The sequence below is a fragment of the Aquarana catesbeiana genome, linkage group LG11 (genome assembly GCF_042186555.1).
Source record: "Aquarana catesbeiana isolate 2022-GZ linkage group LG11, ASM4218655v1, whole genome shotgun sequence".
Taxonomy (NCBI): domain Eukaryota; kingdom Metazoa; phylum Chordata; class Amphibia; order Anura; family Ranidae; genus Aquarana; species Aquarana catesbeiana.
In genome coordinates, this window is record NC_133334.1 from 264588531 (window position 1) to 264612152 (window position 23622).

The 23622-nt window shown below is 44.9% G+C and overlaps 1 protein-coding gene across 1 annotated transcript in view; it reads left to right on the forward strand.

Moving 5' to 3' along the window:
* The window catches only part of CEP89 (centrosomal protein 89), a 138731-nt gene that overhangs the window by 34516 nt on the left and 80593 nt on the right, over positions 1–23622 (forward strand). The window contains exons 10-13 of the mRNA XM_073605785.1: positions 2725–2808; positions 14931–15034; positions 19055–19170; positions 20363–20543. Of these exons, the coding sequence (XP_073461886.1) occupies positions 2725–2808; positions 14931–15034; positions 19055–19170; positions 20363–20543 (485 nt within the window). The remainder of the gene's footprint in view (positions 1–2724; positions 2809–14930; positions 15035–19054; positions 19171–20362; positions 20544–23622) is intronic.

Sequence of the window (23622 nt, forward strand, 5' to 3'; positions counted from 1 at the left end):
ATGACACGGTGCTTACAGAGAAGACATAAAACACAGGGGTGGGGCTGTACAATGACTGAATACTGTGATAGCCAATCATAGGCTATCACATTGATTAAGTGATCAGGAAGCGGTCCTCCTAGTTCCCAGTCATTAGTGAGACCCAGAGTCCATGACAGCTTGGTCTCCGTGCTGGAAGTGTGCTGTGCAGCATTATCTCAGCACAAGCACATTGGCATATATATGCAGCTCCACAGATACAAATCCACTTCCACGAGGCCGCATATATACTATATTTTCAAAAGTATTGGGACGCCTGCCTTTACACACACAGGAAATTTAATGGCACCCCAGTCTTATGCCCTGTACACACGGTCGGACTTTGCGATCGGAGCTTGTTGTCGGAAAGTCCGACCGTGTGTAGGCTCCATCGGACTTTTTCCATCGGAATTTCTGACACACAAAGTTTGAGAGCTAGATCTAAAATTTTCCAACAACAAAATCCGTTCGTGTTTATTTCCGATTGCGTGTAGACAATTCCGACGCACAAAGTGCCACGCATGCTCGGAATCAAGCAGAAGAGCAGCACTGGCTATTGAACTTCATTTTTCTCAGCTCGTCGTACGTGTTGTACGTCACCGCGTTCTTGACGTTCGGAATTTCCGACCAACTTTGTGTGTGTACAGGGCAGACACTACAAGTCTGTAGGGTTCAATATTGAGTTGGCCCACCCTTTGCAGCTATAACAGCTTCAACTCTTCTGGGAAGGCCGTCCACAAGGTTTAGGAGGGTGTCTATGGAAATGTTTGGCCATTCTTCCAGAAGAGCATTTGTGAGGTCAGGCACTGATGTTGGACGAGAAGGCCTGGCTCTCAGTCTCCGCTCTAATTCATCCCAAAAGTGTTCAATCGGGTTGAGGTCAGGACACTGTGCAGGCCAAGTCAAGTTCCTCCACCCCAAACTCATCCATGTCTTTATGGACCTTGTTTTGTGCACTGGTCCAAATGATTTGGTGAAGGGGGAATTATGGTGTGGGTTTTTTTTTTTTTTTTCAGGGGTTGGGCTTGGCCCCCTAGTTCCATTGAGGGGAACTCTTAAGGCAGGGGTGCCCAACCTTTTGAGGAGCTAGGGCCACTTTAGTGACTTGGTAACCGGTTGCGGGCAACAATGTGCAGAGCGGGCATATGACAGGTCTGTGTCCACTCAGCATATGCAGAGCAGACACGGACACAGCCCGCTCTACTCTATGGGTCCTCCGATCCGATCCACCCAGACAGAAGGGGGACGGATCCCCGTCTGTTTTTTTTTTTAAGTGGATCGGATTGGAGATAGCTGGGTGTAAACGGACACAGGTCTGTTTACATCTGCCGCTCTATAGAGGTAAATTGAGGGTCCGACTGGGTCCGCCTGAAAAACGGACAGGCAGACCGGATCGGACCAATCGTGTGAAAGGGGCCTCAGGCTGCTTTTACACTGATGCACTGCGGATTACCTGCACCTCAACTGACCTTAATCTTTACTTCTTCCTCTGGATTCCTGCAGGTATCGGCTGCTGCTGTCCCCCAGGGGGGTATGGCTGGTGGCTGCTTCTGGCTGTCCTCCAGGGCGGGTCCTGCTGGTGGGTATAACTGATGGGTACTGCTGGTGGGTATTACTGGTGGGTACTGCTGGCGGGTACTGTTGGTTGAGTATTGCTGATGGCTACTGTTGGTGGGTAGTTCCCAACCCACTATCCCGGAGCATCAGTGTGACAGGAGCCGGTGCTAGAGGAAGCATGCAGCTGCAGTAGAGAGTAGGGCTGATACTTCCTGTATCGCTTCCGTCACAAGCGGAGTACATTTGGTATCACTCCGCCTGTGACAGGCCGGCGCTATACAGGAAGCATTGGCTCTGCTTCCTCTAGTGCCGGCTCCGTTCTTCACACTGATGCTTGGGGATGGCGGGTCGGAAACTCCAGATTTGGGTTTGCCGACCCGCTATCCCAGAGCAGGAGGTGGCGGGCCACATGTGGCCCGCGGGCCAGCGGTTGGGCATCAGCTGTCTTAAGGCATCAGCATACCAAGACATTTTGGACAATTTCATGCTCCCAACTTTGTGTGAACAGTTTGGCGATGGCCCCTTCCTGTTCCAACATGACTAAGCACCAGTGCACAAAGCAAGGTCCATAAAGACATGGATGAGCGAGTTTGGGGTGGAGCAACTTGACTGGCCTGCACAGTATCCTGACCTCAACCCGATTGGGATGAATTAGAGCGGAGACTGCGAGCCAGACCTTCTCATCCAACATCAGTGGCTGACCTCACAAATGCGCTTCTGGAAGAATGGTCAAACATTCTCATAGACACACTCCTAAACCTTGTGGACGGCCTTCCCAGAAGAGCTGAAGCTGTTACAGTGGCAAAGGGCGGGCCAACTCAATATTGAACCCTACGGACTAAGACTGGGGTGCCATTAAAGTTCATGTGCGTGGAAAGGCCGGCGTCCCAATACTTTTGACAATATAGTGTATTGACACCCAGTGGTGTCATCATTTAAAACCTAGAGTAAAACGTTTTGGCTTGACATACACTTGTGATAGGGATCTGTTTTGAAGATTTTCTAGAAAAATCTTTTTGTTCCATTGTATGTATATTCAGTAGCGGTTGGCATGAGTGAGATTATCAGCAGAGTTATCAGCACTCCATGTAACTTCTCTGAAATCCATTTGCTGAAATCCGGTCAGTGAGATCTTATTATGTTGTGCAGCTGGATATGAAATACTTGTCACCACTGCTACTGGCATATGAAGACAGATTGAAGGAAAAAGACAACTTGATCCTGTCCTTCGAGGTGAGTGCAAATAGATTTTTACACATTTCTATCCTTTTTTCTTTTGGTTTTTGTATCGGCTCAATGCAAGTTATCTTATCTGTGTGTGTGCTAAAACAGAACTCCTACCAAAATAAACAAGATAAAGCTGAATAGATCTTTAAAAGATATATGAAAAAAATAAACAAACAGCTTTTGCTACAATGTTCACCTTGAAATCAGAGATTTCCCCTGCAGTACTTATGTCTGCTACTAGATGGCCTCAGTATGATGGCCAACATCAATCAACCCACTTCCTCTGAGTCCAGGTCATCCTGGGACCACCGCTAACCTGTGACTTGGTAGTGAGAGGAAAAATCCACACAGTGAGGAGCTCATCTGTCACTCTGCTCTCTCCTCTTATCCCCATGCTTCTTGTCAGTGCATGAATTGATTGGCTCTTTGTGCTGCATCTTCCACTCACACTTCAGCTATGCTATGTTTATCTCAACAGCTCTTAATGGGGTAGCTGACCACACTTCCTCATATACAGGTAGCTGCTAATGGGAGAGATAATAAAAAAAAATTTATGAAACCAGGTCATATGAACATGTGACTGTAACATCAAAATGGACCCATGGACGGTTCGGCCCGAGCATAAGTTTGGGCTGAACTTTAGTTGTTCGGATGTTCCGGCGAACACTGAACAATATGCGGTGTTCGGGGCAAATTCGAAAGCCGGTCAGACTCCAAAGCACCCTCCCCATGTTGAAGGCATGTGGCCTGGTACGGTTCGGGGGTGGGTGGGGGGCGCTCTCTCATAACCCCCCCCTCCCCCCTCTTTTCCTGCGGCCTGCCAGGTTGCGTGCTCAGATAAGGGTCTGGTATGGATTTTGGGTGGGACCCCTACGCCATTTTTTTTTTTTTTTTTTGGTGCAGGGTTCTCCTTAACCACTTCAGCCCCGGAAGGATTTACCCCCTTCCTGACCAGAGCACTTTTTACAATTTGGCACTGCGTCGCTTTAACTGCTAATTGCGCGGTCATGCAATGCTCTACCCAAACTAAATTTGCGTCCTTTTCTTCCCACAAATAGAGCTTTCTTTTGATGGTATTTGATCACCTCTGCCGTTTTTATTTTTTGCGCTATAAACGGAAAAAGACTGAAAATTTTGAAAAAAAATTATATTTTCTACTTTTTGTTATAAAAAAAATCCAATAAACTAAATTTTAGTCATACATTTAGGCCAAAATGTATTCGGCCACATGTCTTTGGTAAAAAAAATGTCAATAAACGTATATTTATTGGTTTGCGCAAAAGTTATAGCGTCTACAAACTAGGGTACATTTTCTGGAATTTACACAGCTTTTAGTTTATGACTGCCTATGTCATTTCTTGAGGTGCTAAAATGGCAGGGCAGAACAAAACCCCCACAAATCACCCCATTTTGGAAAGTAGACACCCCAAGGAAATTGCTGAGAGGCATGTTGAGCCCATTGAATATTTATTTTTTTTGTCCCAAGTGATTGAATAATGACAAAAAAAAAAAAAAAAAATTTTACAAAAAGTTGTCACTAAATGATATATTGCTCACATAGGCCATGGGCTATGTGGAATTGCACCCCAAAATACATTCAGCTGCTTCTCCTGAGTACGGGGATACCACATGTGTGGGACTTTTTGGGAGCCTAGCCGCGTACGGGGCCCCGAAAACCCAGCACCACCTTCAGGATTTCTAAGGGCACACATTTTTGATTTCACTCCTCACTACCTATCACAGTTTTGAAGGCCATAAAATGCCAAGATGGCACAACCCTCCCCCAAATGACCCCATTTTGGAAAGTAGACACCCCAAGCTATTTGCTGAGAGGCATGGTGAGTATTTTGCAGCTCTCATTTGTTTTTGAAAATGAAGAAAGACCAGAAAAAATTTTTTTTTTTTCTTTTTTCAATTTTCAAAACCTTGTGACAAAAAGTGAGGTCTGCAAAATACTCACTATACCTCTCAGCAAATAGCTTGGGGTGTCTACTTTCCAAAATTGGGTCATTTGGGGGGGGTTTGTGCCACCTGGGCATTCCATGGCCTCCGAAACTGTGATAGGCAGTGAAGAGTGAAATCAAAAATTTACGGCCTTAGAAAGCCTGAAGGCGGTGCTTGGTTTTCGGGGTCCCGTGCGCGGCTAGGCTCCCAAAAAGTCCCACACATGTGGTATCCCCGTACTCAGGAGAAGCAACAGAATTTATTTTGGGGTGTAATTTCACATATTCCCATGGCATGTTTGAGCAATATAACATTTAGTGACAACTTTGTGCAAAAAAAAAAAAAAAAATTTGTCTCTTTCCCGCAACTTGTGTCACAATATAAAATATTCCATGGACTCGACATGACTCTCAGCAAATAGCTTGGGGTGTCTACTTTCCAAAATGTCTTCTAACCACTTGAAGACAAAGCCCTTTCTGACACTTTTTGATTACATGAAAAAATAATTTTTTTTTGCAAGAAAATTACTTTGAACCCCCAAACATTATATATTATTTTAAAGCAAATGCCCTACAGATTAAAATGGTGGGTGTTTCATTTTTTTTTTTCACACAGTAATTGCACAGCGATTTTTCAAACGCATTTTTTGTGGAAAAAACACACTTTTTTAAATTTTAATGCACTAAAACACACTATATTGCCCAAATGTTTGATGAAATAAAAAAGATGATCTTAGGCCGAGTACATGGATACCAAACATGACATGCTTTAAAATTGCGCACAAACGTGCAGTGGCAACAAAATTAATACATTTTTAAAAGCCTTTAAAAGCCTTTACAGGTTACCACTTTAGATTTACAGAGGAGGTCTACTGCTAAAATTACTGCCCTCGATCTGACCTTCGCGGTGATACCTCACATGCATAGTGCAATTGCTGTTTACATTTGACGCCAGACCGACGCTTGCGTTCGCCTTAGCGCGAGAGCAGGGGGGACGGGTGCTTTTTTTTTTTTTTTTTTTTTTTCTTTATTATTTTTTTGCTTTTTTATCTTATTTTTAAACTGTTCCTTTCATTTTTTTTTTTTTTAAATCATTTTTATTGTTATCTCAGGGAATGTAAATATCCCCTATGATAGCAATAGGTAGTGACAGGTACTCTTTTTTGAAAAAATTGGGGTCTATTAGACCCTAGATCTCTCCTCTGCCCTCAAAGCATCTGACCACACCAAGATTGGTGTGATAAAATGCTCCCCCAATTTCCCAATGGCGCTGTTTACATCCGGCGAAATCTAAGTCATAAAATGCTTGTAGCTTCCGGTTTCTTAGGCCATAGAGATGTTTGGAGCCACTCTGGTCTCTGATCAGCTCTATGGTCAGCTGGCTGAATCACCGGCTGCATTCTCAGGTTCCCTGTTGAGGCAGGAGAGCCAGAGAAAAACACGGAAGACGGTGGGGGGGGCATTCCCTCCCACTGCTTGTAAAAGCAGTCTAGAGGCTAATTAGCCGCTAGGATTGCTTTTACATGAAAGCCGACCGCTGGCTAAAAAGAATGATACCAAGATGATACCTAAACCTGCAGGCATCATTCTGGTATAACCACTCAAAGTCGTGAATGGCGTACCTGAAGACAAAAAAATGGTTAACAATAAAGCACAGTAAACGGTAAAGTATAAAAAATTGCATACCTGAAAAGCAAACATGATAAAACATAATAACAATAAAACATTGCAGAATAGAATACAGTAAAAAAAGAGCAGAACAATAGAGAGAGAGAGAACAATAAAACGACAACTATTTTTTTTTATTTTTGTTTGTGTTTTTTTTTTTTTTTTTTTTTTTACACTTTTTTTTTGTAACTGTAACTTTTATAACTGTAACCGGTTCCAGGTTCGGGTCTCTCAAAATGCGATGGCATCTTGGGAGACCCTGTGAAAGTGTGCCTAGTCTGTGCAATGCTGTACCCTACGCTAATACTCAACTAGTGAATGGTAGCGTTCAAAACATTCACCAATGCAAAGACCAGGATTATCAGGACAGGAGGGACAATAATAGCGGGTGTCACGTCTATATCCGCGCTTGCTGCAGACACATCTTTTTTGGGGGGGTTCGTTGGGTAGGGGTACTCGGGAGGACATATAAATGCCTCTCATGCAGCCGACTGCATTTGGTTGGGGATGTGAATGGGGGAAGTACGGGCGCTGCAGAAGCGGTGGGTTCACAAATTAGGATTGGCGAATGCAGCAGGAAGGGCACTATGGGCACGACAGGCCTATGTTTGTCTTTTTGGTGGCAGCGCGACACTACTTGTGCTTGCCACCTCACCAGCTTGAACTGCACTTATGGGACTCGCCACGTCACTAAGTGTTACTGCAGTGCTGGTTTGACTACGACCGGGGTGTACTAGGCCGCTGGCGCTTGCCAGTTCACCAAAATGCTACAAAAAAAAGTGACAGTGATCGATCGATACTGCACTTGGGTGGGCTGGGCTGGGCCGGGCGGAGGGGCAAAACGCAGGTGCTAGCAGGTATCTGGGCTGATCCCACTAACACTGCGTTTTTGGGAACCCTAAACTGCTGGGGACGCTAGTATAGATCTGATCGGATCAGATATTGATCCGATCAGATACTATACCACTAAGGGAGGTGTACGGTGCGTGCGTGGGTGTTAGCGGTACTGGCGCTAACCTGACGCTGCCTGGGGCTGGTGCTTGCCAGTTCACCAAAATGCTACCAAAAAAACTGTTAGCGATCGCAGGGATCAGGCCTGACTCTGTGAACGCTGCCGTTATGCGTTTAGTGTTTTGTAAGTGTCAGTGATCGATCGATACTGCACTTGGGTGGGCTGGGCTGGGCCGGGCGGAGGGGCAAAACGCAGGTGCTAGCAGGTATCTGGGCTGATCCCGCTAACACTGCGTTTTTGGGAACCCTAAACTGCTGGGGACGCTAGTATAGATCTGATCGGATCAGATATTGATGCGTTCAGATACTATACCACTAAGGGAGGTGTACGGTGCGTGTACGGTGCGTGCGTGGGTGTTCGCGGTACTGGCGCTAATCTGACGCTGCCTGGGGCGACGCATATCACCGCCGGGCGATCAGGGGGCTAAACCTTTATTCGGTAATAAACGGCGGGTGCCCTGACACTATATAAAATAAATAAACTAACCAGCGTCACCCGTAACAGTTATACGGTGATCAGTGGTGAAAGGGTTAACTAGGGGGCAATCAAGGGGTTAAAACATTTATTAGATAGTATATGGGGGTCCCTGTCGCTATAAAACGCTGACAGCGAACCTAAATATTTACGTCCCTAACTAGCGTCACCAGCGACACTAATACAGCGATCAGAAAAATGATCGCTTAGCGACACTGGTGACAGGGGGTGATCAAGGGGTTAAAACTTTATTAGGGGGGGTTAGGGGGGTACCCTAGACCTACAGGGGGCTAATACTAACTGTCCTACCACTTCTAACTGTCACAAACTGACACTATGCAGTAATCAGGAAAAAAACAAAACAAAACAAAAAAACTGCTTGGTGTCAGTTTGTGACGGGGGGGTGATTTGGGGGGGGATCGGGGGGGGATCGGGGGTGTTTAGTGTGCCTGGCATGTTCTACTGTGTTGTGTGTGTGTGTTGGTGCACTTACATGTCTTGACATCACATCCTCTGCCTCTGTGTACTATACAGAGGCAGGGGATGTTTCTCATTGGCTGGGAGCGATCGCGAGGGGGGGGCCACGATCGGATGGTCTCCCCCTCATCTCTGATCGCTTCCAACCAAACGCCGATGGCACCGGGCACCGATCGGACCCCTCGCCCGCGGGAAGGCAATCACGTACCAGGTACGTGATTTTGCCTGCCCGTGCCGCTCTGCTCACGTATATATGCGTGAGGCGGTCGGCAAGTGGTTAAAATCCATACCAGACCTGAAGGGCCTGGTATGGATTTTGGAGGGACCACCACGCAATTTTTTTTTTTTTTGTAATTTTTGGTTCTGGGTTCCCCTTAATATTCATAACAGACCCAAAGTGCCTGGTAATGGACTGAGGGGGGGACCCCATGCCGTTTTTTTCAATGAGTTTTATCTATATTGCCGAGACGCGACAATTCATTACAGCCGCGATCAGTTTTAAATGACAATTTTTCCTTTAGAAATGTCATTTTGCTGCGGGACTGTTCTAAACACGTCAAAAATGTGCCACTTTACAGGCATACTATAGACACCCCCCAGGCACAATATTTAAAGGAATATTTCATTTGTATTGTTTCACTTTATGCATTAACTCACTGCTCCTGAAAAAACGTCCGTCTTAAAAAAAATTTTTGCATGGATCCATGTCCCCTGGGGCAGGACTCGGGTCCCCAAACACTTTTTATGACAATAACTTGCATATAAACCTTTAAAATGAGCACTTTTGATTTTTTATGTTCGTGTGTTCTTCTGAATTTTCTTTTGCCTGTTCGGATGTTCTGGTGCGAACCGAACCGGGGGGTGTTCGGCTCATCCTTACTATGGACCAGAGCATCTTTTACATTGCCAAAATAATAAAATTTTTTTTTATGCAATCCATGAACAAAAAAAGTATTAAAACTTAAAAAAAAAAACACTTTTCATCTACTTTGATCAGTGTTTAATGTACATAAATAGTATAAATTATATTCTGTCATTTGTCTCACCCCTCTCACCACCTGTAAAAGCAATCCAGCGGCTAATCCGCCGCTAGGATGGCTTTTACACTTTAGGGAATTGCTGGCTGAAAAGAAAAAATACCGGGATGACGCCTGTAGCTGCTAAATTAGTGACAAATTGCAGCATGTATCTCATTTTTGATTTTGTCAACAGCTATATTTTAGCTAAAGAAAAAAAAAATTGCTGGAGTTTTACTTTAAGGGACAAGCGAGGCGACAGCTTTTTGCCTTCAGTTCTTTCAACAACAACAACGTTTTAATTTCAAAACAATTTTCTCCTTTTTTCAGTTGGGACGGAGGTTTATTTTCTTGGTTTTGATTTTTGGGGAGGTTTTACCAGACTGGAGGAAATTGTTTGATTGTCTGATCTGAGATGAGCAGACTATTCCCTATTAGAAAAATATTTTGAAAACCTCTTTACTTGGTATCTTCGCTGACCTAAATATGTCATGACTGATGTGCTCAGCTGACTCCACTGAAGTTCTCTCTTTCAGATGTTTTGTTGTTTTATCTTCTTTTTTTGAAAAAGGTCTATTTTTCTCCTTTTTAATGGTTCATGTTTAAGAGCCTAGGGAGAGACAGAGACATAACTGGGTTTCTTTATCAGCTGATTGGCTGCTATGCCCTACTGTACAAAGCTGGATCTTTTTTTTTTTAACCAATAAACTCCATTGTTTTGTATGAGAATTTTTGTGTTGGCTCATACAGTATGATATTTGGATGTCCAAGTCTGGGAAAGGTCAGATTTCTTAGTAAGAGGGGGCCAGAGGGACCTCAAGTGTGGCCCCCAACATCACCAAAGGATCATGCATAAAATTCAGTATCAGTGACATTAGACACACAGCAGGGTCAGAGACTGCAGACATGAGACAGGAGATGGTCAGAGACTGCAGACATGATACAAGAGATGGTCAGAGACTGCAGACATGATACAAGAGATGGTCGGAGACTGCAGACATGATACAAGAGATGGTCAGAGACTGCAGACATGATACAAGAGATGGTCGGAGACTGCAGGCATGATACAAGAGATGGTCAGAGACTGCAGACATGATACAAGAGATGGTCGGAGACTGCAGGCATGAGACAGGAGATGGTCAGAGACTGCAGACATGAGACAGGAGATGGTCAGAGACTGCAGACATGAGACAGGAGATGGTCAGAGACTGCAGACATGAGACAGGAGATGGTCAGAGACTGCAGACATGAGACAGGAGATGGTCAGAGACTGCAGACATGAGACAGGAGATGGTCAGAGACTGCAGACATGAGACAGGAGATGGTCGGAGACTGCAGACATGAGACAGGAGATGGTCAGAGACTGCAGACATGATACAAGAGATGGCCAGAGACTGCAGACATGATACAAGAGATGGCCAGAGACTGCAGACATGAGACAGGAGATGGTCAGAGACTGCAGACATGAGACAGGAGATGGTCAGAGACTGCAGACATGAGACAGGAGATGGTCAGAGACTGCAGACATGAGACAGGAGATGGTCAGAGACTGCAGACATGAGACAGGAGATGGTCAGAGACTGCAGACATGAGACAGGAGATGGCCAGAGACTGCAGACATGAGACAGGAGATGGCCAGAGACTGCAGCCATGAGACAGGCGATGGTCAAAGACTGTATGATACAAGAGACTTTGAGACTGTGAACATATTACATGAGACTGCTAGAAACCACCGCTATACCAGTGACGAAATCCTCATCGATTCCGGATTTTATCTTTATCCTCACAGAGGTGATTAGGGAACGGATGTTCTTCCATCCCCTCTGTGTAAAGCCACCCCGGTCACTTACCGAGAGGTTAACACTACAGGTGGTAGCAGGTGGGGGGGAGTCTCTTCACAGTGCTAGAAATATGATTGGGTGGCTGCAAAACTGCTCAGATCACTTTTACAAAACAGCCAATCGGCAGCTCAAAAAAGAAAAAAAAAACAATACCAAGAACATGGCTGGAGCTGCAGGAGCTGCAGTAAAACCTACTTCTTGACACGACATTTATATACACACATCAGTCAGCAAGTGGTTAATGAATATCAGTGAAATCATGCAGTAGAGTTCTTCCCATTGGACACGCAAACACTTTATGACAGAATGCCTGATAGCTGTACAAACATTTAGGCTCCAAGCTTCAAAACACTCAAGAGTAAAAATGTTGTTTTAAATGGTGCCTGTTCATACCTGAGTGCCTAGGGGGCATGTGGAAAAAGTACAGGAGCTTCTTTTCAGGACAGATTTGGGTTTTGGGAGTTTTTAGCCCAATAGACTTCAATAGGGGCACCTGAAGAAATGTGTTGTGCTCATTTTTCTGGTGCGCTCATAATAAGTCTATAGCACATCACTCCTAAAGCACCAAATAAAAAAAAGCACAAAGAAATCCTGTAAAATCACAGTGTGAATTTGGCCTTAATGGCCGCACTCCTTGATGTGTTCTTATTGTGTAAGCCTAATTTTGTTGCTTGTTACAACGTAGACTGCATTGTCCAGGACCTTCTTTCTAGCTGTGTACTCTGTGGGGTTTTTTTTTTCTTTTGTAACATAAATCAGAAAACTAGAAGGGACTTCGCTTTTTTTCACAATACATTATAAAAAGGAAAAAATATAATAAATAGATTGCAGGTAAATTTTTCTGTATTTGAAAGCATCAGCCAGTCAGTGGGGAAGAGGGGGGTACACATTTCACTTGCCAAAAGAAATCGGAAAAGGTTAAAATACAGTAAGCCCAATTAGAATTTAGCGTTCACTGATATGATTGCAATGTTTGGAAGACGTGTATGCTGCTTGCTGTGGACTACAGCACATTGCATTTCCTCGTAAATCCATTTGATTTAACCACTCCAGTACCAGCTTGTTATATGCCTTCTTTGCCAGGCCATTTTCCAGGTTTCAGTGATGTGAAAGTTTGACTGACAATTACTATGTCATGCAACACTGTACACAAGTTAATTTTAAGTTGTTTTTTTTTTTTGTAGTATTTTTTACTATATTATGTTTATTAACATATAATACATATAGTAAAAAAATTATATGTGCATATATACAGTCTCGTGCTCTCACTTTCTCTCGTGTTCTCTCGCATGCTCTCTCTCGCGCTCTCTCTCGCGCTCTCTCTCGCGCTCTCTCTCGCGCTCTCTCTCGCGCTCTCGCTCGCTCTCTCTCGCGCGCTCTCTCTCGCACGCGCTCTCTCTCTCACGCTCTCTCTCCCTCTCACGCTCTCTCTCTCGCGCGCTCTCTCTCTCGCGCGCTCTCTCTCTTGCGTGCTCTCTCTCTCTCTTGCGTGCTCTCTCTCTCTCTTGCGTGCTCTCTCTCTTGCGTGCTCTCTCTCTCTCTTGCGTGCTCTCTCTCTCTCTTGCGTGCTCTCTCTCTTGCGTGCTCTCTCTCTCTCTCTAGCGTGCGCTCTCTCTCTAGCGTGCGCTCTCTCTCTCTAGCGTGCGCTCTCTCTCTCTAGCATGCTCTCTCTCTCTCTAGCATGCTCTCTCTCTCTCTAGCGTGCTCTCTCTCTCTCTAGCGTGCTCTCTCTCTCTCGCGTGCTCTCTCTCTCTCTCTCGCGTGCTCTCTCTCTCTCTTGCGTGCTCTCTCTCTGTTGTGTGCTCTCTCTCTCTTGCGTGCTCTCTCTCTTGCGTGCTCTCTCTCTTGCGTGCTCTCTCTCTCTCTCTTGCGTGCTCTCTCTCTCTCTCTCTCTCTTGCGTGCTCTCTCTCTCTCTCTCTTGCGTGCTCTCTCTCTCTCTCTCTTGCGTGCTCTCTCTCTCTTGCGTGCTCTCTCTCTCTTGCGTGCTCTCTCTCTTGCGTGCTCTCTCTCTCTCTTGCGTGCTCTCTCTCTCTCTTGCGTGCTCTCTCTCTCTCTTGCGTGCTCTCTCTCTTGCGTGCTCTCTCTCTTGCGTGCTCTCTCTCTGTTGTGCTCTCTCTCTTGTGTGCTCTCTCTCTCTTGTGTGCTCTCTCTTGCGCGCGCTCTCTCTTGCGCGCTCTCTCTCTTGCGCGCTCTCTCTCTTGCGCGCTCTCTCTCTGTTGCGCGCTCTCTCTCTCTGTTGCGTGCTCTCTCTGTTGCGTGCTCTCTCTCTCTGTTGCGTGCTCTCTCTCTCTGTTGCGTGCTCTCTCTCTCTGTTGCGTGCTCTCTCTGTTGCGTGCTCTCTCTGTTGTGTGCTCTCTCTCTCTCGCATGCTCTCTCTCTCTCTCTCTTGCGTTCTCTCTCTCTCTCTCTCTTGCGTGCTCTCTCTCTCTCTCTCTCGCGTGCTCTCTCGCTCTTTTGCGTGCTCTCTTGCGTGGTCTCTCTCTTGTGCTCTCTCTTGTGCTCTCTCTTGTGCTCTCTCTTGTGCTCTCTCTTGCGCTCTCTCTCTGTCTCTCTTGTGCTCTCTCTTGCGCTCTCTCTCGGGCTCACTGTTGCTCTCTCGCTCGCTCTCCCTCGCTCTCTCGCATTCTCTCTCTCACACTCTCTCTCTCACGACCAAACCAGTTTCCCTTATAAATCCTATCAAATAAAAATGCCAGGCACATCCAATGTCCCTATGATTCTACCATGCTCCCCTTCCATGGGTCCCAGACAATAGTTGTTTGTCAGATACACTTTCAAATACGAATTGACACAATGTAGTCTTTTCTATGTCTGTATTTTATACTTGAACAAATAAAACAATATTCAAACAAATAATAAAAATGCCAGGACAGTATAAACACCCCCAAAACGACCCCTGAGGGGGGAAGGGGGTGTTAAAACATGGAGCCTTGGTAATGGTTCAGTAGATACAGCAGAATCATAGGTCATACATAAAGTGAGGACAAGGTGAAGGGGTTAATTGCACTGTTCACATGCAGTGGGAGGATGGAGTTGAAGTGGTTAATATACAAGTCAATAGACAGGATGGGGATCAGATATACAGGGGAGGAAGGGAAAGGGTTAAAAAAAAGATCCCACAATCAACATGGACTCCTACCCACCCACTCACTTGAATCTGCTGTTTCTTTTGCTCTGGATCTAATAAATAATCTATACATTTATTTCTCCTCCTTCCCCTTCCTCCATTGTAAGAGAAAATGGCAGGCTTCCAAATGTAAACAGTTGTACTGTTTACATTTTGTGATCGTTGTGATTGGTACAGTGATTACATGGTACAGAGTTGCTCGGATTGGCTCTGTACGCTGTGTCTGTGAGCCGAGCCGTCCCATGATGACTCCGTTGACAGCACTGGGCAATCAAGGGCTATTCCTTTCTTTAAAAACATCACTCCAGAAATAGACCAATAATCTCACCACAGGTTTTTTTTTTTTTTTTTTTTTTTTCCTTTCCTTACAGTATGGTGGTAAGGGGTTGTTAAACATTTATTTTATTTATTACAGGTACTTTTATATAGTGCCACCAATTTATGCAGCACTTTACATATATTGTGCATTCACATCAGTCCCATGTTGAGTATCGTCCAATAAAAGTTCATAGTAATTTTTTTTTTTTTTTGTCTTTGTAAGTCAATCTCTTCCATTTTCTATTGTTTAGGAGGAAATGAAAAATTTTAAGCGCCGTCTCAAGCAGGTGATTGAGGAGAATGAGACCTTGCACCAGGTGTTGGAGCAAGAAAGACCCGTAAATGCTAAAGAATGGTAAATGTTTGTTTTTACAAGATTAAGTTATAAATCTGAGATTCATTTGGGGCTGAGCAGGCTATAGATGGACAGAGCAGACTGTGCATGCGTGGGTAGGGAACGAGCCACGCATCCAACGTTTGGTCCGTCCTGCAATCTGTAGGACAGGGAGGGGAAGACAATTAATTATTTGAAGAAGTAAACATCTATTTAAAAAAAAATGAGCACAGCATCTTAATGTATTGAGGACATAATAATGCATAGAGTTTTTAGGGGAAAATAGGTGACCTAACCCTTTTACTGCCACGATATATGTCGTTCATTGGTGAAAGGGGAAGGGTGGGGGTCCTACATGCACTCCTGGCTGCACTTCACAAGCTGATGGCTTTCTATGACCCTTGGGACTGTGGGCCCAACTCACCCCCCTCCCCTGTCCCCGTCCGTCCCCATTCTGCTACATGGCGGGTGTTGCCCGGTGGAGGGGAGGCAAGTATTCACAGTTAACTCTAAAGTGATCATCTGTAGGGGGCTTTTAAAATGTCAACTATGGAACACATAGGTTACCGAAGTTTGTCGCCATTATGGGCACATGCAAATTTAAGCCTTGGCATGTTGGGTATCTATGTGCTTGGTGCAACCTCATTGATTTATATTTTACCCAAAATTGGGTAATATCTTGCATTCGTGTGCCCTAAAATTTAACTTGTTAAAAAGCTCACATCACAAAATAACAAATCCACAATTCAGGCACTACACCATGAGTCTACAATAGTAACCCAAAACAACATAGCAATGGGGAAAAATGCATAGCCGGATAGAGTGAAGAGGTTGGTTCACAACAATCTATCCAAACTTAAACTGGGGATAGCCCTGGTGTGCCCAACCAAGGGGACCATAATTTATCAAATTTGCTACGGCACCCTCTATGTTGATAGATGTATTTTTCAGACGTAGTGTATCGCCCATTCAGGTGATCCACTCTTTTTTAAAGGGTGGGTCTGCTGATTTCCAGTGTCTAAGAATCAGTTCACGGGCCTCAAAGAGAGCTCTGGCTAAAGCTTGTTTAGGGATTTCTTCTACCTGAAGATCATCCAGAATAACTAGAATGCATTGTTTGGGGTCCTCTCGAATGTTAACTTGAAATACCTTGTTAAGGGTATTAAGGACTCTCCTTCCCAGCAAAGTTGTAGTTTGGGGCATCGCCGTAGCAGGTGAATTAAAGTGATTGATTGTAAAGGTGTTATTTAAAAAAAAAAAAAAAAAAAAAAGGTCATAGTTGCCTGCTCTGTGCAAGAGTTTTGCACAGAGCAGCCCCAATCTTCTTTTTCTGGGCTGCCCCGGCGGCTCTCCTAGCTCCTCCTTTTCATCGGGTGCCCCCACGGAGAGCCACTCTCCATGGGGGCACCCATGCGGGCGTGCTCACGAGTCCCGATTTTGCATCTATTGACACAGACAGCAGGACTCGGCCCCACCCCCGTGTCACTGGATTTGACAGCAGCGGGAGCCAATGGCTCCTGCTGCTATTATTCTATCCAATGAGGACCCAATACAATGGCGGGAGCCACTGGGCTTGTCCTCGTCACTGAAATGGTTGGGTTCAGGTAAGGAAAAGGGGGGCTCTGGGGGGTGGCTGAAGCACAGAAGGTTTTTTACCTTAATGTATATGTAGCGCTTCCCTTGTGAGGGTTGCTGGTTAAATCGGTACCCCTCTGGTTACCCTGACCCTGTAAGTCCTCCGCCACCTCTGACACCCTGGGTTCATACATTTTCCCTTCTCAGTAACAGTGACAAGGAAATGGGTAGATCAGAATTGATTAAACTGATTAACTTGTTTACTTATAGGAATGTTATCAATAACTAAATGGCAATCACATAACAGTATTAAACATTCAACAGTGAGGACTTTAATCTCTTTACACAGCAAGGCACATACAATGCGAAGAGGCTACAGGAGAGCAGAGGAATGACTCTTATTGGTGCCAGACCCCTCTCTTCTGTTCCTCAGATCCAGAAAAGTAAATACAATGTTAGAACCTTTGGCATTAAGAAACTGTATTGAACTTCAACCTGCTCTTTCAGAAAGCTCTTGGTGAATTGTAGCTCTGTGAGCTCAACAGAAACAAATCCCTGAAGTGGGGCAGGAGGTGAGAAGTAGTCCTGTATTACTGTGCGGCAGTCAGGTTGATCTTCAGCTAGCCCTTGATAATAATTGCATGCAAGGAATTTCTGAATGGCAGAGCAAAGCAACCTGAATCAATTGGCTGCGGGGAACAAACTGCAACTGGAATCACAGTGATCACTGACTTAAAGATGATGCCCTTTGTAGAACTACAAGTAGAAGCGGGGAAATAGAAGGTAGAGATGTCTGTATATAGTGTCTATGATGTTAGGCCTAGATCCTTGACACTAAGGCTGATAGAGAGTGCAGGATGCTATGGTGTCTATATACAGTGTCTATAAGGTTGGGCTATTGCCCGCTCACCTCACTGGAACAAAAGATGATGATGGTGGCTGTCTCTCAAGAATGTGGCTCAGGGGATGGCGTCCGGCCTCCTCCGCACCGCGTCACGACTCACCCGAATCTGATGTCACCACAGGATAGTAGGAATAGGAGCGGCCTCCAGGCTGACGCCGAACAGCTAAAGTATGCTGCCCGCAGGTGTCCCTCCGAATATCCACTGGATGGTTCTGCTGGTGCAGGCCGCGACTCAGCTGCAATTCACATCGTCACAGAATCCCTGCACTCAGATCCAGGCCGGGTCCCAAGAGAGCGCGCTAGGCCTCAATTTGTTCCTCTTATAGTCCCTCCCAGCGGTCTGTTCTTCCCCATCAGCCATCTGGTAGTTGTAATTCCTGATGATTCAGCAAGAGGGCAAATCCCATCCATTCAGACTACATGTCCCAAGATGCTTTGCTCTGCCTCATCTCTGTATCAAGGAGGTAACAGGTCAGCGTCAACTCAGCACTAGAGGGAAACGGCTTCCCCCCACAGCAAAGCCGATTGCAGGAATATATCTATATATAGATAGATATAGATATATCTATATCTATCTATCTATCTATATATAGATAGATATAGATATATTCCTGCAATCTCCTGGCAATACATAGGATGCATTAAGGTGAAAAACCATGAGACCTTACAACTTCTTTAAGTCACCGTGATCCCTGGAGCATCTGGCATCTGGTACATAAAGGATCCTCTCTCACCCCCATTCTGAACAACCTCGCTGGTGTAAGTTGGACCTGGAGGAGAATATAGAGCTGTGAAAGACGCTGCGTAAGGTTAACAGAGCAAAGCTGCACTGCCTGTAGGGCCTTCTCCCATTGTTCCTCTTCAAAGTCCTCCACATCTCTCTCTCCCACCTGCCTGCAGTTGTAGAAAAAACAACCGGCAACGTGGAGTAGAATCTGGATATAAAACCCTTGTAAGAAACAACATTTGACATGTAGTTAAATATAGGGGTGGGCGACTGTACCCATAGGTCCTGTTTGTGCCCTAATAGCATGTTGCAATTGTAAGCAATAGAAGTACATGGTTTGTGGGAGGTGAAATTTAGCTTGCAGATTGGAATTCTACTTACTGTATTCTACTGCAAATTTGAGCTGAGTAAACTTGTAACCAAATATCATGTGAGCGCTTTCAGAAAATATTTAATGTTTGGAGGTTTTACCTAATCTTCAGGCCTAAAATATATATATTTTTTAAAGGTGTGCAAAAATGTCTCTGCTAGTAAACAAGACGAGCTCTGTCTTCCTCAGCTGCTGAAGGGTTGTATTTAGGGTTGCCACCTCATCCCTTTAAAATCGAATACATAAGAATTATACAGGTTCTGTGGTTGATTGGTAATTGGTGGTAATTAAACTCACTTGGTGCCTTAGCTGCATTAAATCAGCCCCAGAACCTGTGTAATTCATATGTGTTCAGGTTTAAAGGGATGAGGTTGTTCCATGCATGCAGTCAGGATTGGATTGTAGTTGTCTCATATTGTTCTCTGAGAGGTGCTCAGATCACGTTCTCATGATTTGTCCTGGCAGGGATATGCTGCAGACTCAGAATAAACTTCTCTCGGAGGAGAACGCAGTCCTGGTGGGAAAGCTGGAGGTTCACGAGATGAAGAGCCGAGAGAGTCATGGAAAGCACCTGCAGGAAGGTGAGGTCACCTTTGCACCGCCCATGTTTGCCTCTATTCTAAGCTCCTCCCATTTCCATTATAAGCTCCTCCCATATCTATTATAATCCACTCCCATGTCTATTATAAGCTCCTCCCATATCTATTTTAAGCTCCTTCCATGTCTATTTTAAGCTCCTTCCATGTCTATCTTAAGCTGCTTCTAGGTAGATATAAAGGACACAAATGAATGCAGCTCTGTATTCATTACATTCATCGTTAATTGTATTTTTTAATCATAAGAACCTAAACCTGACCTGGTGTCGGCCTCTTGCTGCCCCTGTACACTTGAGCTTAGAGAATGAGAGGATGAAGCAGCACAAGGAGCCAATACGTTCAGCTCCTGATAGGAGGAGAGAGGAGAGTTGCAGAGTGGTAAGTTTATCACTGTGCTGCCTCTCCTTTCACTGTCCATTCACAGGATGGGAGCTGGCTTTGTTTGTTTTTTTATCATTTATTGGGCTTTTCATTTTTATGAATCCCTCAAAAAACAAAAATGGGGCCTAATACCAGCAATCACTAAAATTTACAGTGGCAAGAAAAAAGTATGTGAACTCCTTGGAGGTATTTATATATTTTATTTATTTCAGGTACTTGTATAGCGCCGTCAATTTACGCAGCACTTTACATATACATTGTACATTCACATCAGTCCCTAGCCGCATGGAGCTTACAATCTAAGATCACTAGTTCACTTTCATACATACTAGGGACAATTTAGACAGGATCCAATTAACCTACCAGCATGTCTTTGGAGTGTGGGAGGAAACCAGAGCACCCGGAGGAAACCCACGCAGGCACAGGGAGAACATGAAAACTCCAGGCAGGTAGTGTCGTGGTTAGGAATCGAACCAGTGACCCTTCTTACTGCTAGGCGAAAGTGCTATTCACTACACCACTGTGCAGTAATTTGCCATAAAATGTGATCTGGTCCTCATCTATCTTAAGGTGATAACACACAATAGCTTGTGAATGCTCTGAGGGTACATTAAAAGCCCCCCATCCATCTCTGACTCACGCCAGCTACGTAGCAGAATATTTAATGCGATATTTGCATCCTGGGTGCCAGCTTATTGATTTCCTAGGCAGAACAGGAAATTGGGCAGGAAAGTGACCTTGTCATGCACAACCCAGGTCTGCGTTAGATTAATATTACTCTTTGGCTTGCCTGCAGTCTCCCAATTAACGAAGCAGCTAATGACTCTGGAAGCTGGGAATCGCGGCAGCGAAGAGGCGCTGTTAGAATTACGGAAGCAGCATGAACTTCTACGCTCCAAGTGCAACGATCTGAAAGCAGACGTGGATGGCAGAGTCGCAGCAGAGGAGCACGTTGCCATGGTGAACGAATTAAAAAGGTAATCGCTCTCCCGCCCCAGGTAATGAGTACTAATGTCTTCATCAACATTCAAGAGCTTTATAACCCCCCTAAAGGGAAAAATGGCTCCATAACCGGGGGTTAAAGGTCATAATTTATTAGAAGGGTAATGTTTTGAGCTGCAAAAAGGGGGGATTCTCTAAAAATAACGTTTGTCTCGAAAAGATGAAAAAAACATTTTAAAATTTGTATCGACTTGAATAAAAATGTTACAAATGTCGCCTGTTTTTAAAATCAACCAATAACTACTGCATTAGCATAGGAATGTCCATTGTTACATTATTATCATTATGAAGGTTTATTAAAGTGTTACTAAACCCATAAAATTAAAATCAGTCTGTATTGTTATACTCACTGTGGAACCTAAGGGGTTAATTCTCTGCATTGTGTAAAAAGGCTGTTTGATCCTGTATGCACAGATCCTCCCTTCCTTCCACTGTCCCCTGATAATTTCCTGATAGAACAGAGCATATGGTGTCAGGCTGCACATGCTCAGTTTGAGTGTATTGCTAGAGAAGTTTTTTTTTTTTTTTTTCTTGGGAGAGTGCATGTGATCAGCACAGGGCCAATCGGCTCTGTCCAGACAGAGGGTCAGGGGTCTTGCAGTCTCATAGGACAGTCAGAAAACTCCTACAAGCTTTAACCAGTGATTGGCTCTAACTGCTGATGAGAAAAGCTATTTAGCAGTTTACATTTACTAAAATAAATGCATTTCCATGTTCTGTGTACTGTGGGAGACCAAATATAGTGAATGCAGGCTCCTGGGTTTTGTAACACTTTATTGTTTGTCTAGACTTAAAGTATTACTAAACCCCTAGTGCATTCACTATATCTGGTCTTCCACAGTACACAGAATATGGAAATGCAATAGTTTTAGTAAATATAAACTGCTAAAATACCTTTTCTCACCAGCATCATATATTTTGCAGATATTCGCGGGCCAAAAAAAAAAAATTATTTAAAAATTAATCTTAAGCAATGAAATAGAATTGGAAAGGCTGCCATCAGAGCCTGGAGCCTTGTGCACCAGGGCTAAACACTTTCCCCATACGGTACATCTGTGTCCCCATCAGAGACTCCCTGCACATTTCTGTCCCCAACAGAATCTCCCCACACAATTGTGTCCTCATCAGACTCTGCCTGCGCGTCTCTGCTCCCCCATTAACGCCCCCGCACATTTTTGACCCCATTTACAGCCACCCCCGCACATTTGTGTCCACATTAGAGACCCTGCCACACACTATCCTCAAAGCCACCTCCCCACACCCATTAAATCCTCTCCTGCCCATTTGTGTCCCTATCAGAGCCCCCACATTTCTGTCCCAATCAGAGCCCCCACACACACTTGTGTACCTATTAGAGCCACCGTACACATTTGTGCCCCCATCAGAGCCTCCCCCCATCCTTGTGTCCCCTATAAGAGTCTCCCTCCCACACCTGTGTTGCCACCAGAGATCCCCCCCCCCCCCTTCACGCCTGTGTCCCCATCAGATCCTTTCAAAACTTTTGTCCCCATAAGAGCCTCCCTGCACACTTCTGTCCTCATCAGAGCCCCCCTGAACAATTGTGTGCCCATCATAATCCCCCCTGAATATGTGTCCCCATCAAAACACCCCCCCAACACTTGTGTCCCCATCAGAGCCCCCCCCCATGACTGTGTCCACTATCAGAGTCCTCCTCCCACATTTGTGTCCCCACCAGAGCCCCCTGCAGACTTGTGTCCCTATCAGAGCCCCCCCCCCCCGCACACTTGTGTCCCTATTAGAGGCCACCCTGCACGCTTGTGTCCCCATCAAAGCCTGTACATTTGTGTCCTCAATTACAGTCCCCTCCCTCCACACTTTTGTCCCCCAGCACATTTCTTTCTCCATCGGTTTCTCTGCACCGCCCTATATTTCTTCTGTAGATCTGTGTCCATTACCGCTGTGGTACTCCTCTGAAGGGCTGGCTGTAGTGCAGATCTACTGCACTTCCCAGCTCCCGCCCGGCTGTTACACAGACACGCTGTATTTGAAATGACAGCATTGACCTCCCTGGCGGTATGATTATGTCAGATTTTTGATGTTGAAAGCGGTACAATGTTTGGCATGGAAATTTGACGTTTTTATATTGTAGGCCTGTAATTTTTAGGAATAACACACTTAAATCTGTCCACATTTAGTCTAGTAGACATCCCGGGTATGATAATGTTTGAAACACGAAATCATAAATTATAATATAGTAAATAACTATAAATAATTATAACAAATAATAGTATAGTAATAATAAAATGAATAAAAACACTGAAATTTGCTCAGTTGCAGAATTGTCGCTGTCGTTATTTTCAATGTCTGATGACGAATTTCCTCACAAATCACTATTGCTCAATTCTGCAAGTGATTCTAATTTATTATCGCTGTTTTCTAGCTGGTCTAAAACCGCTTTTGACAGAAAAGGGACACTTTTTGCTTGCTATGGACAATCTCCAGTTTCCAGGCAGAAAGAACAGTATTTATAATATAAAACTGCATGCAGGGCACTGGACAAAGCACTAGGACAAAAGGGATGTGAAATAATTTGATACAGTAATGTAATCTGTAAGATTACACTGTACTTGTATGTGTTTTTAACTTTTTGAATTTGGCACCGTGCTCCGTCCCCGTGCGTTGCGACACTCGCAGGGAACGGAGCTCGGAGCTGTGATATATCGAGCGGAGGACACGACCCGCACACACAGACATCACAGGATCCTGGGGTCAAGGTAAGTAACTTTGCCTGGATCCTGCGATGCGATCCCGAGTGTGGCTCGGGGTTATTGCTTTTGGTACTAAAAATTCACCCCGAGCCAGACTCTGGAATACCTCCAGGGAGGTTAAGGACACTGAAATTAACTGTGTGGGTAGGAAGTGCAGTCGATCTGCACTGAAATAATCTGAACTTTGGTTTCTCGAGTTGCGAGACTTGCGCTGCCCACCCCTCACTGCCTGTCAGTATGCAGAGCAAGACCCACAACCCGAGCAGAGTCTGTCCCTGCAGTGAGTCTGGTGACTCTAGCTATGGGGCGGAAGAAACATCCTAGC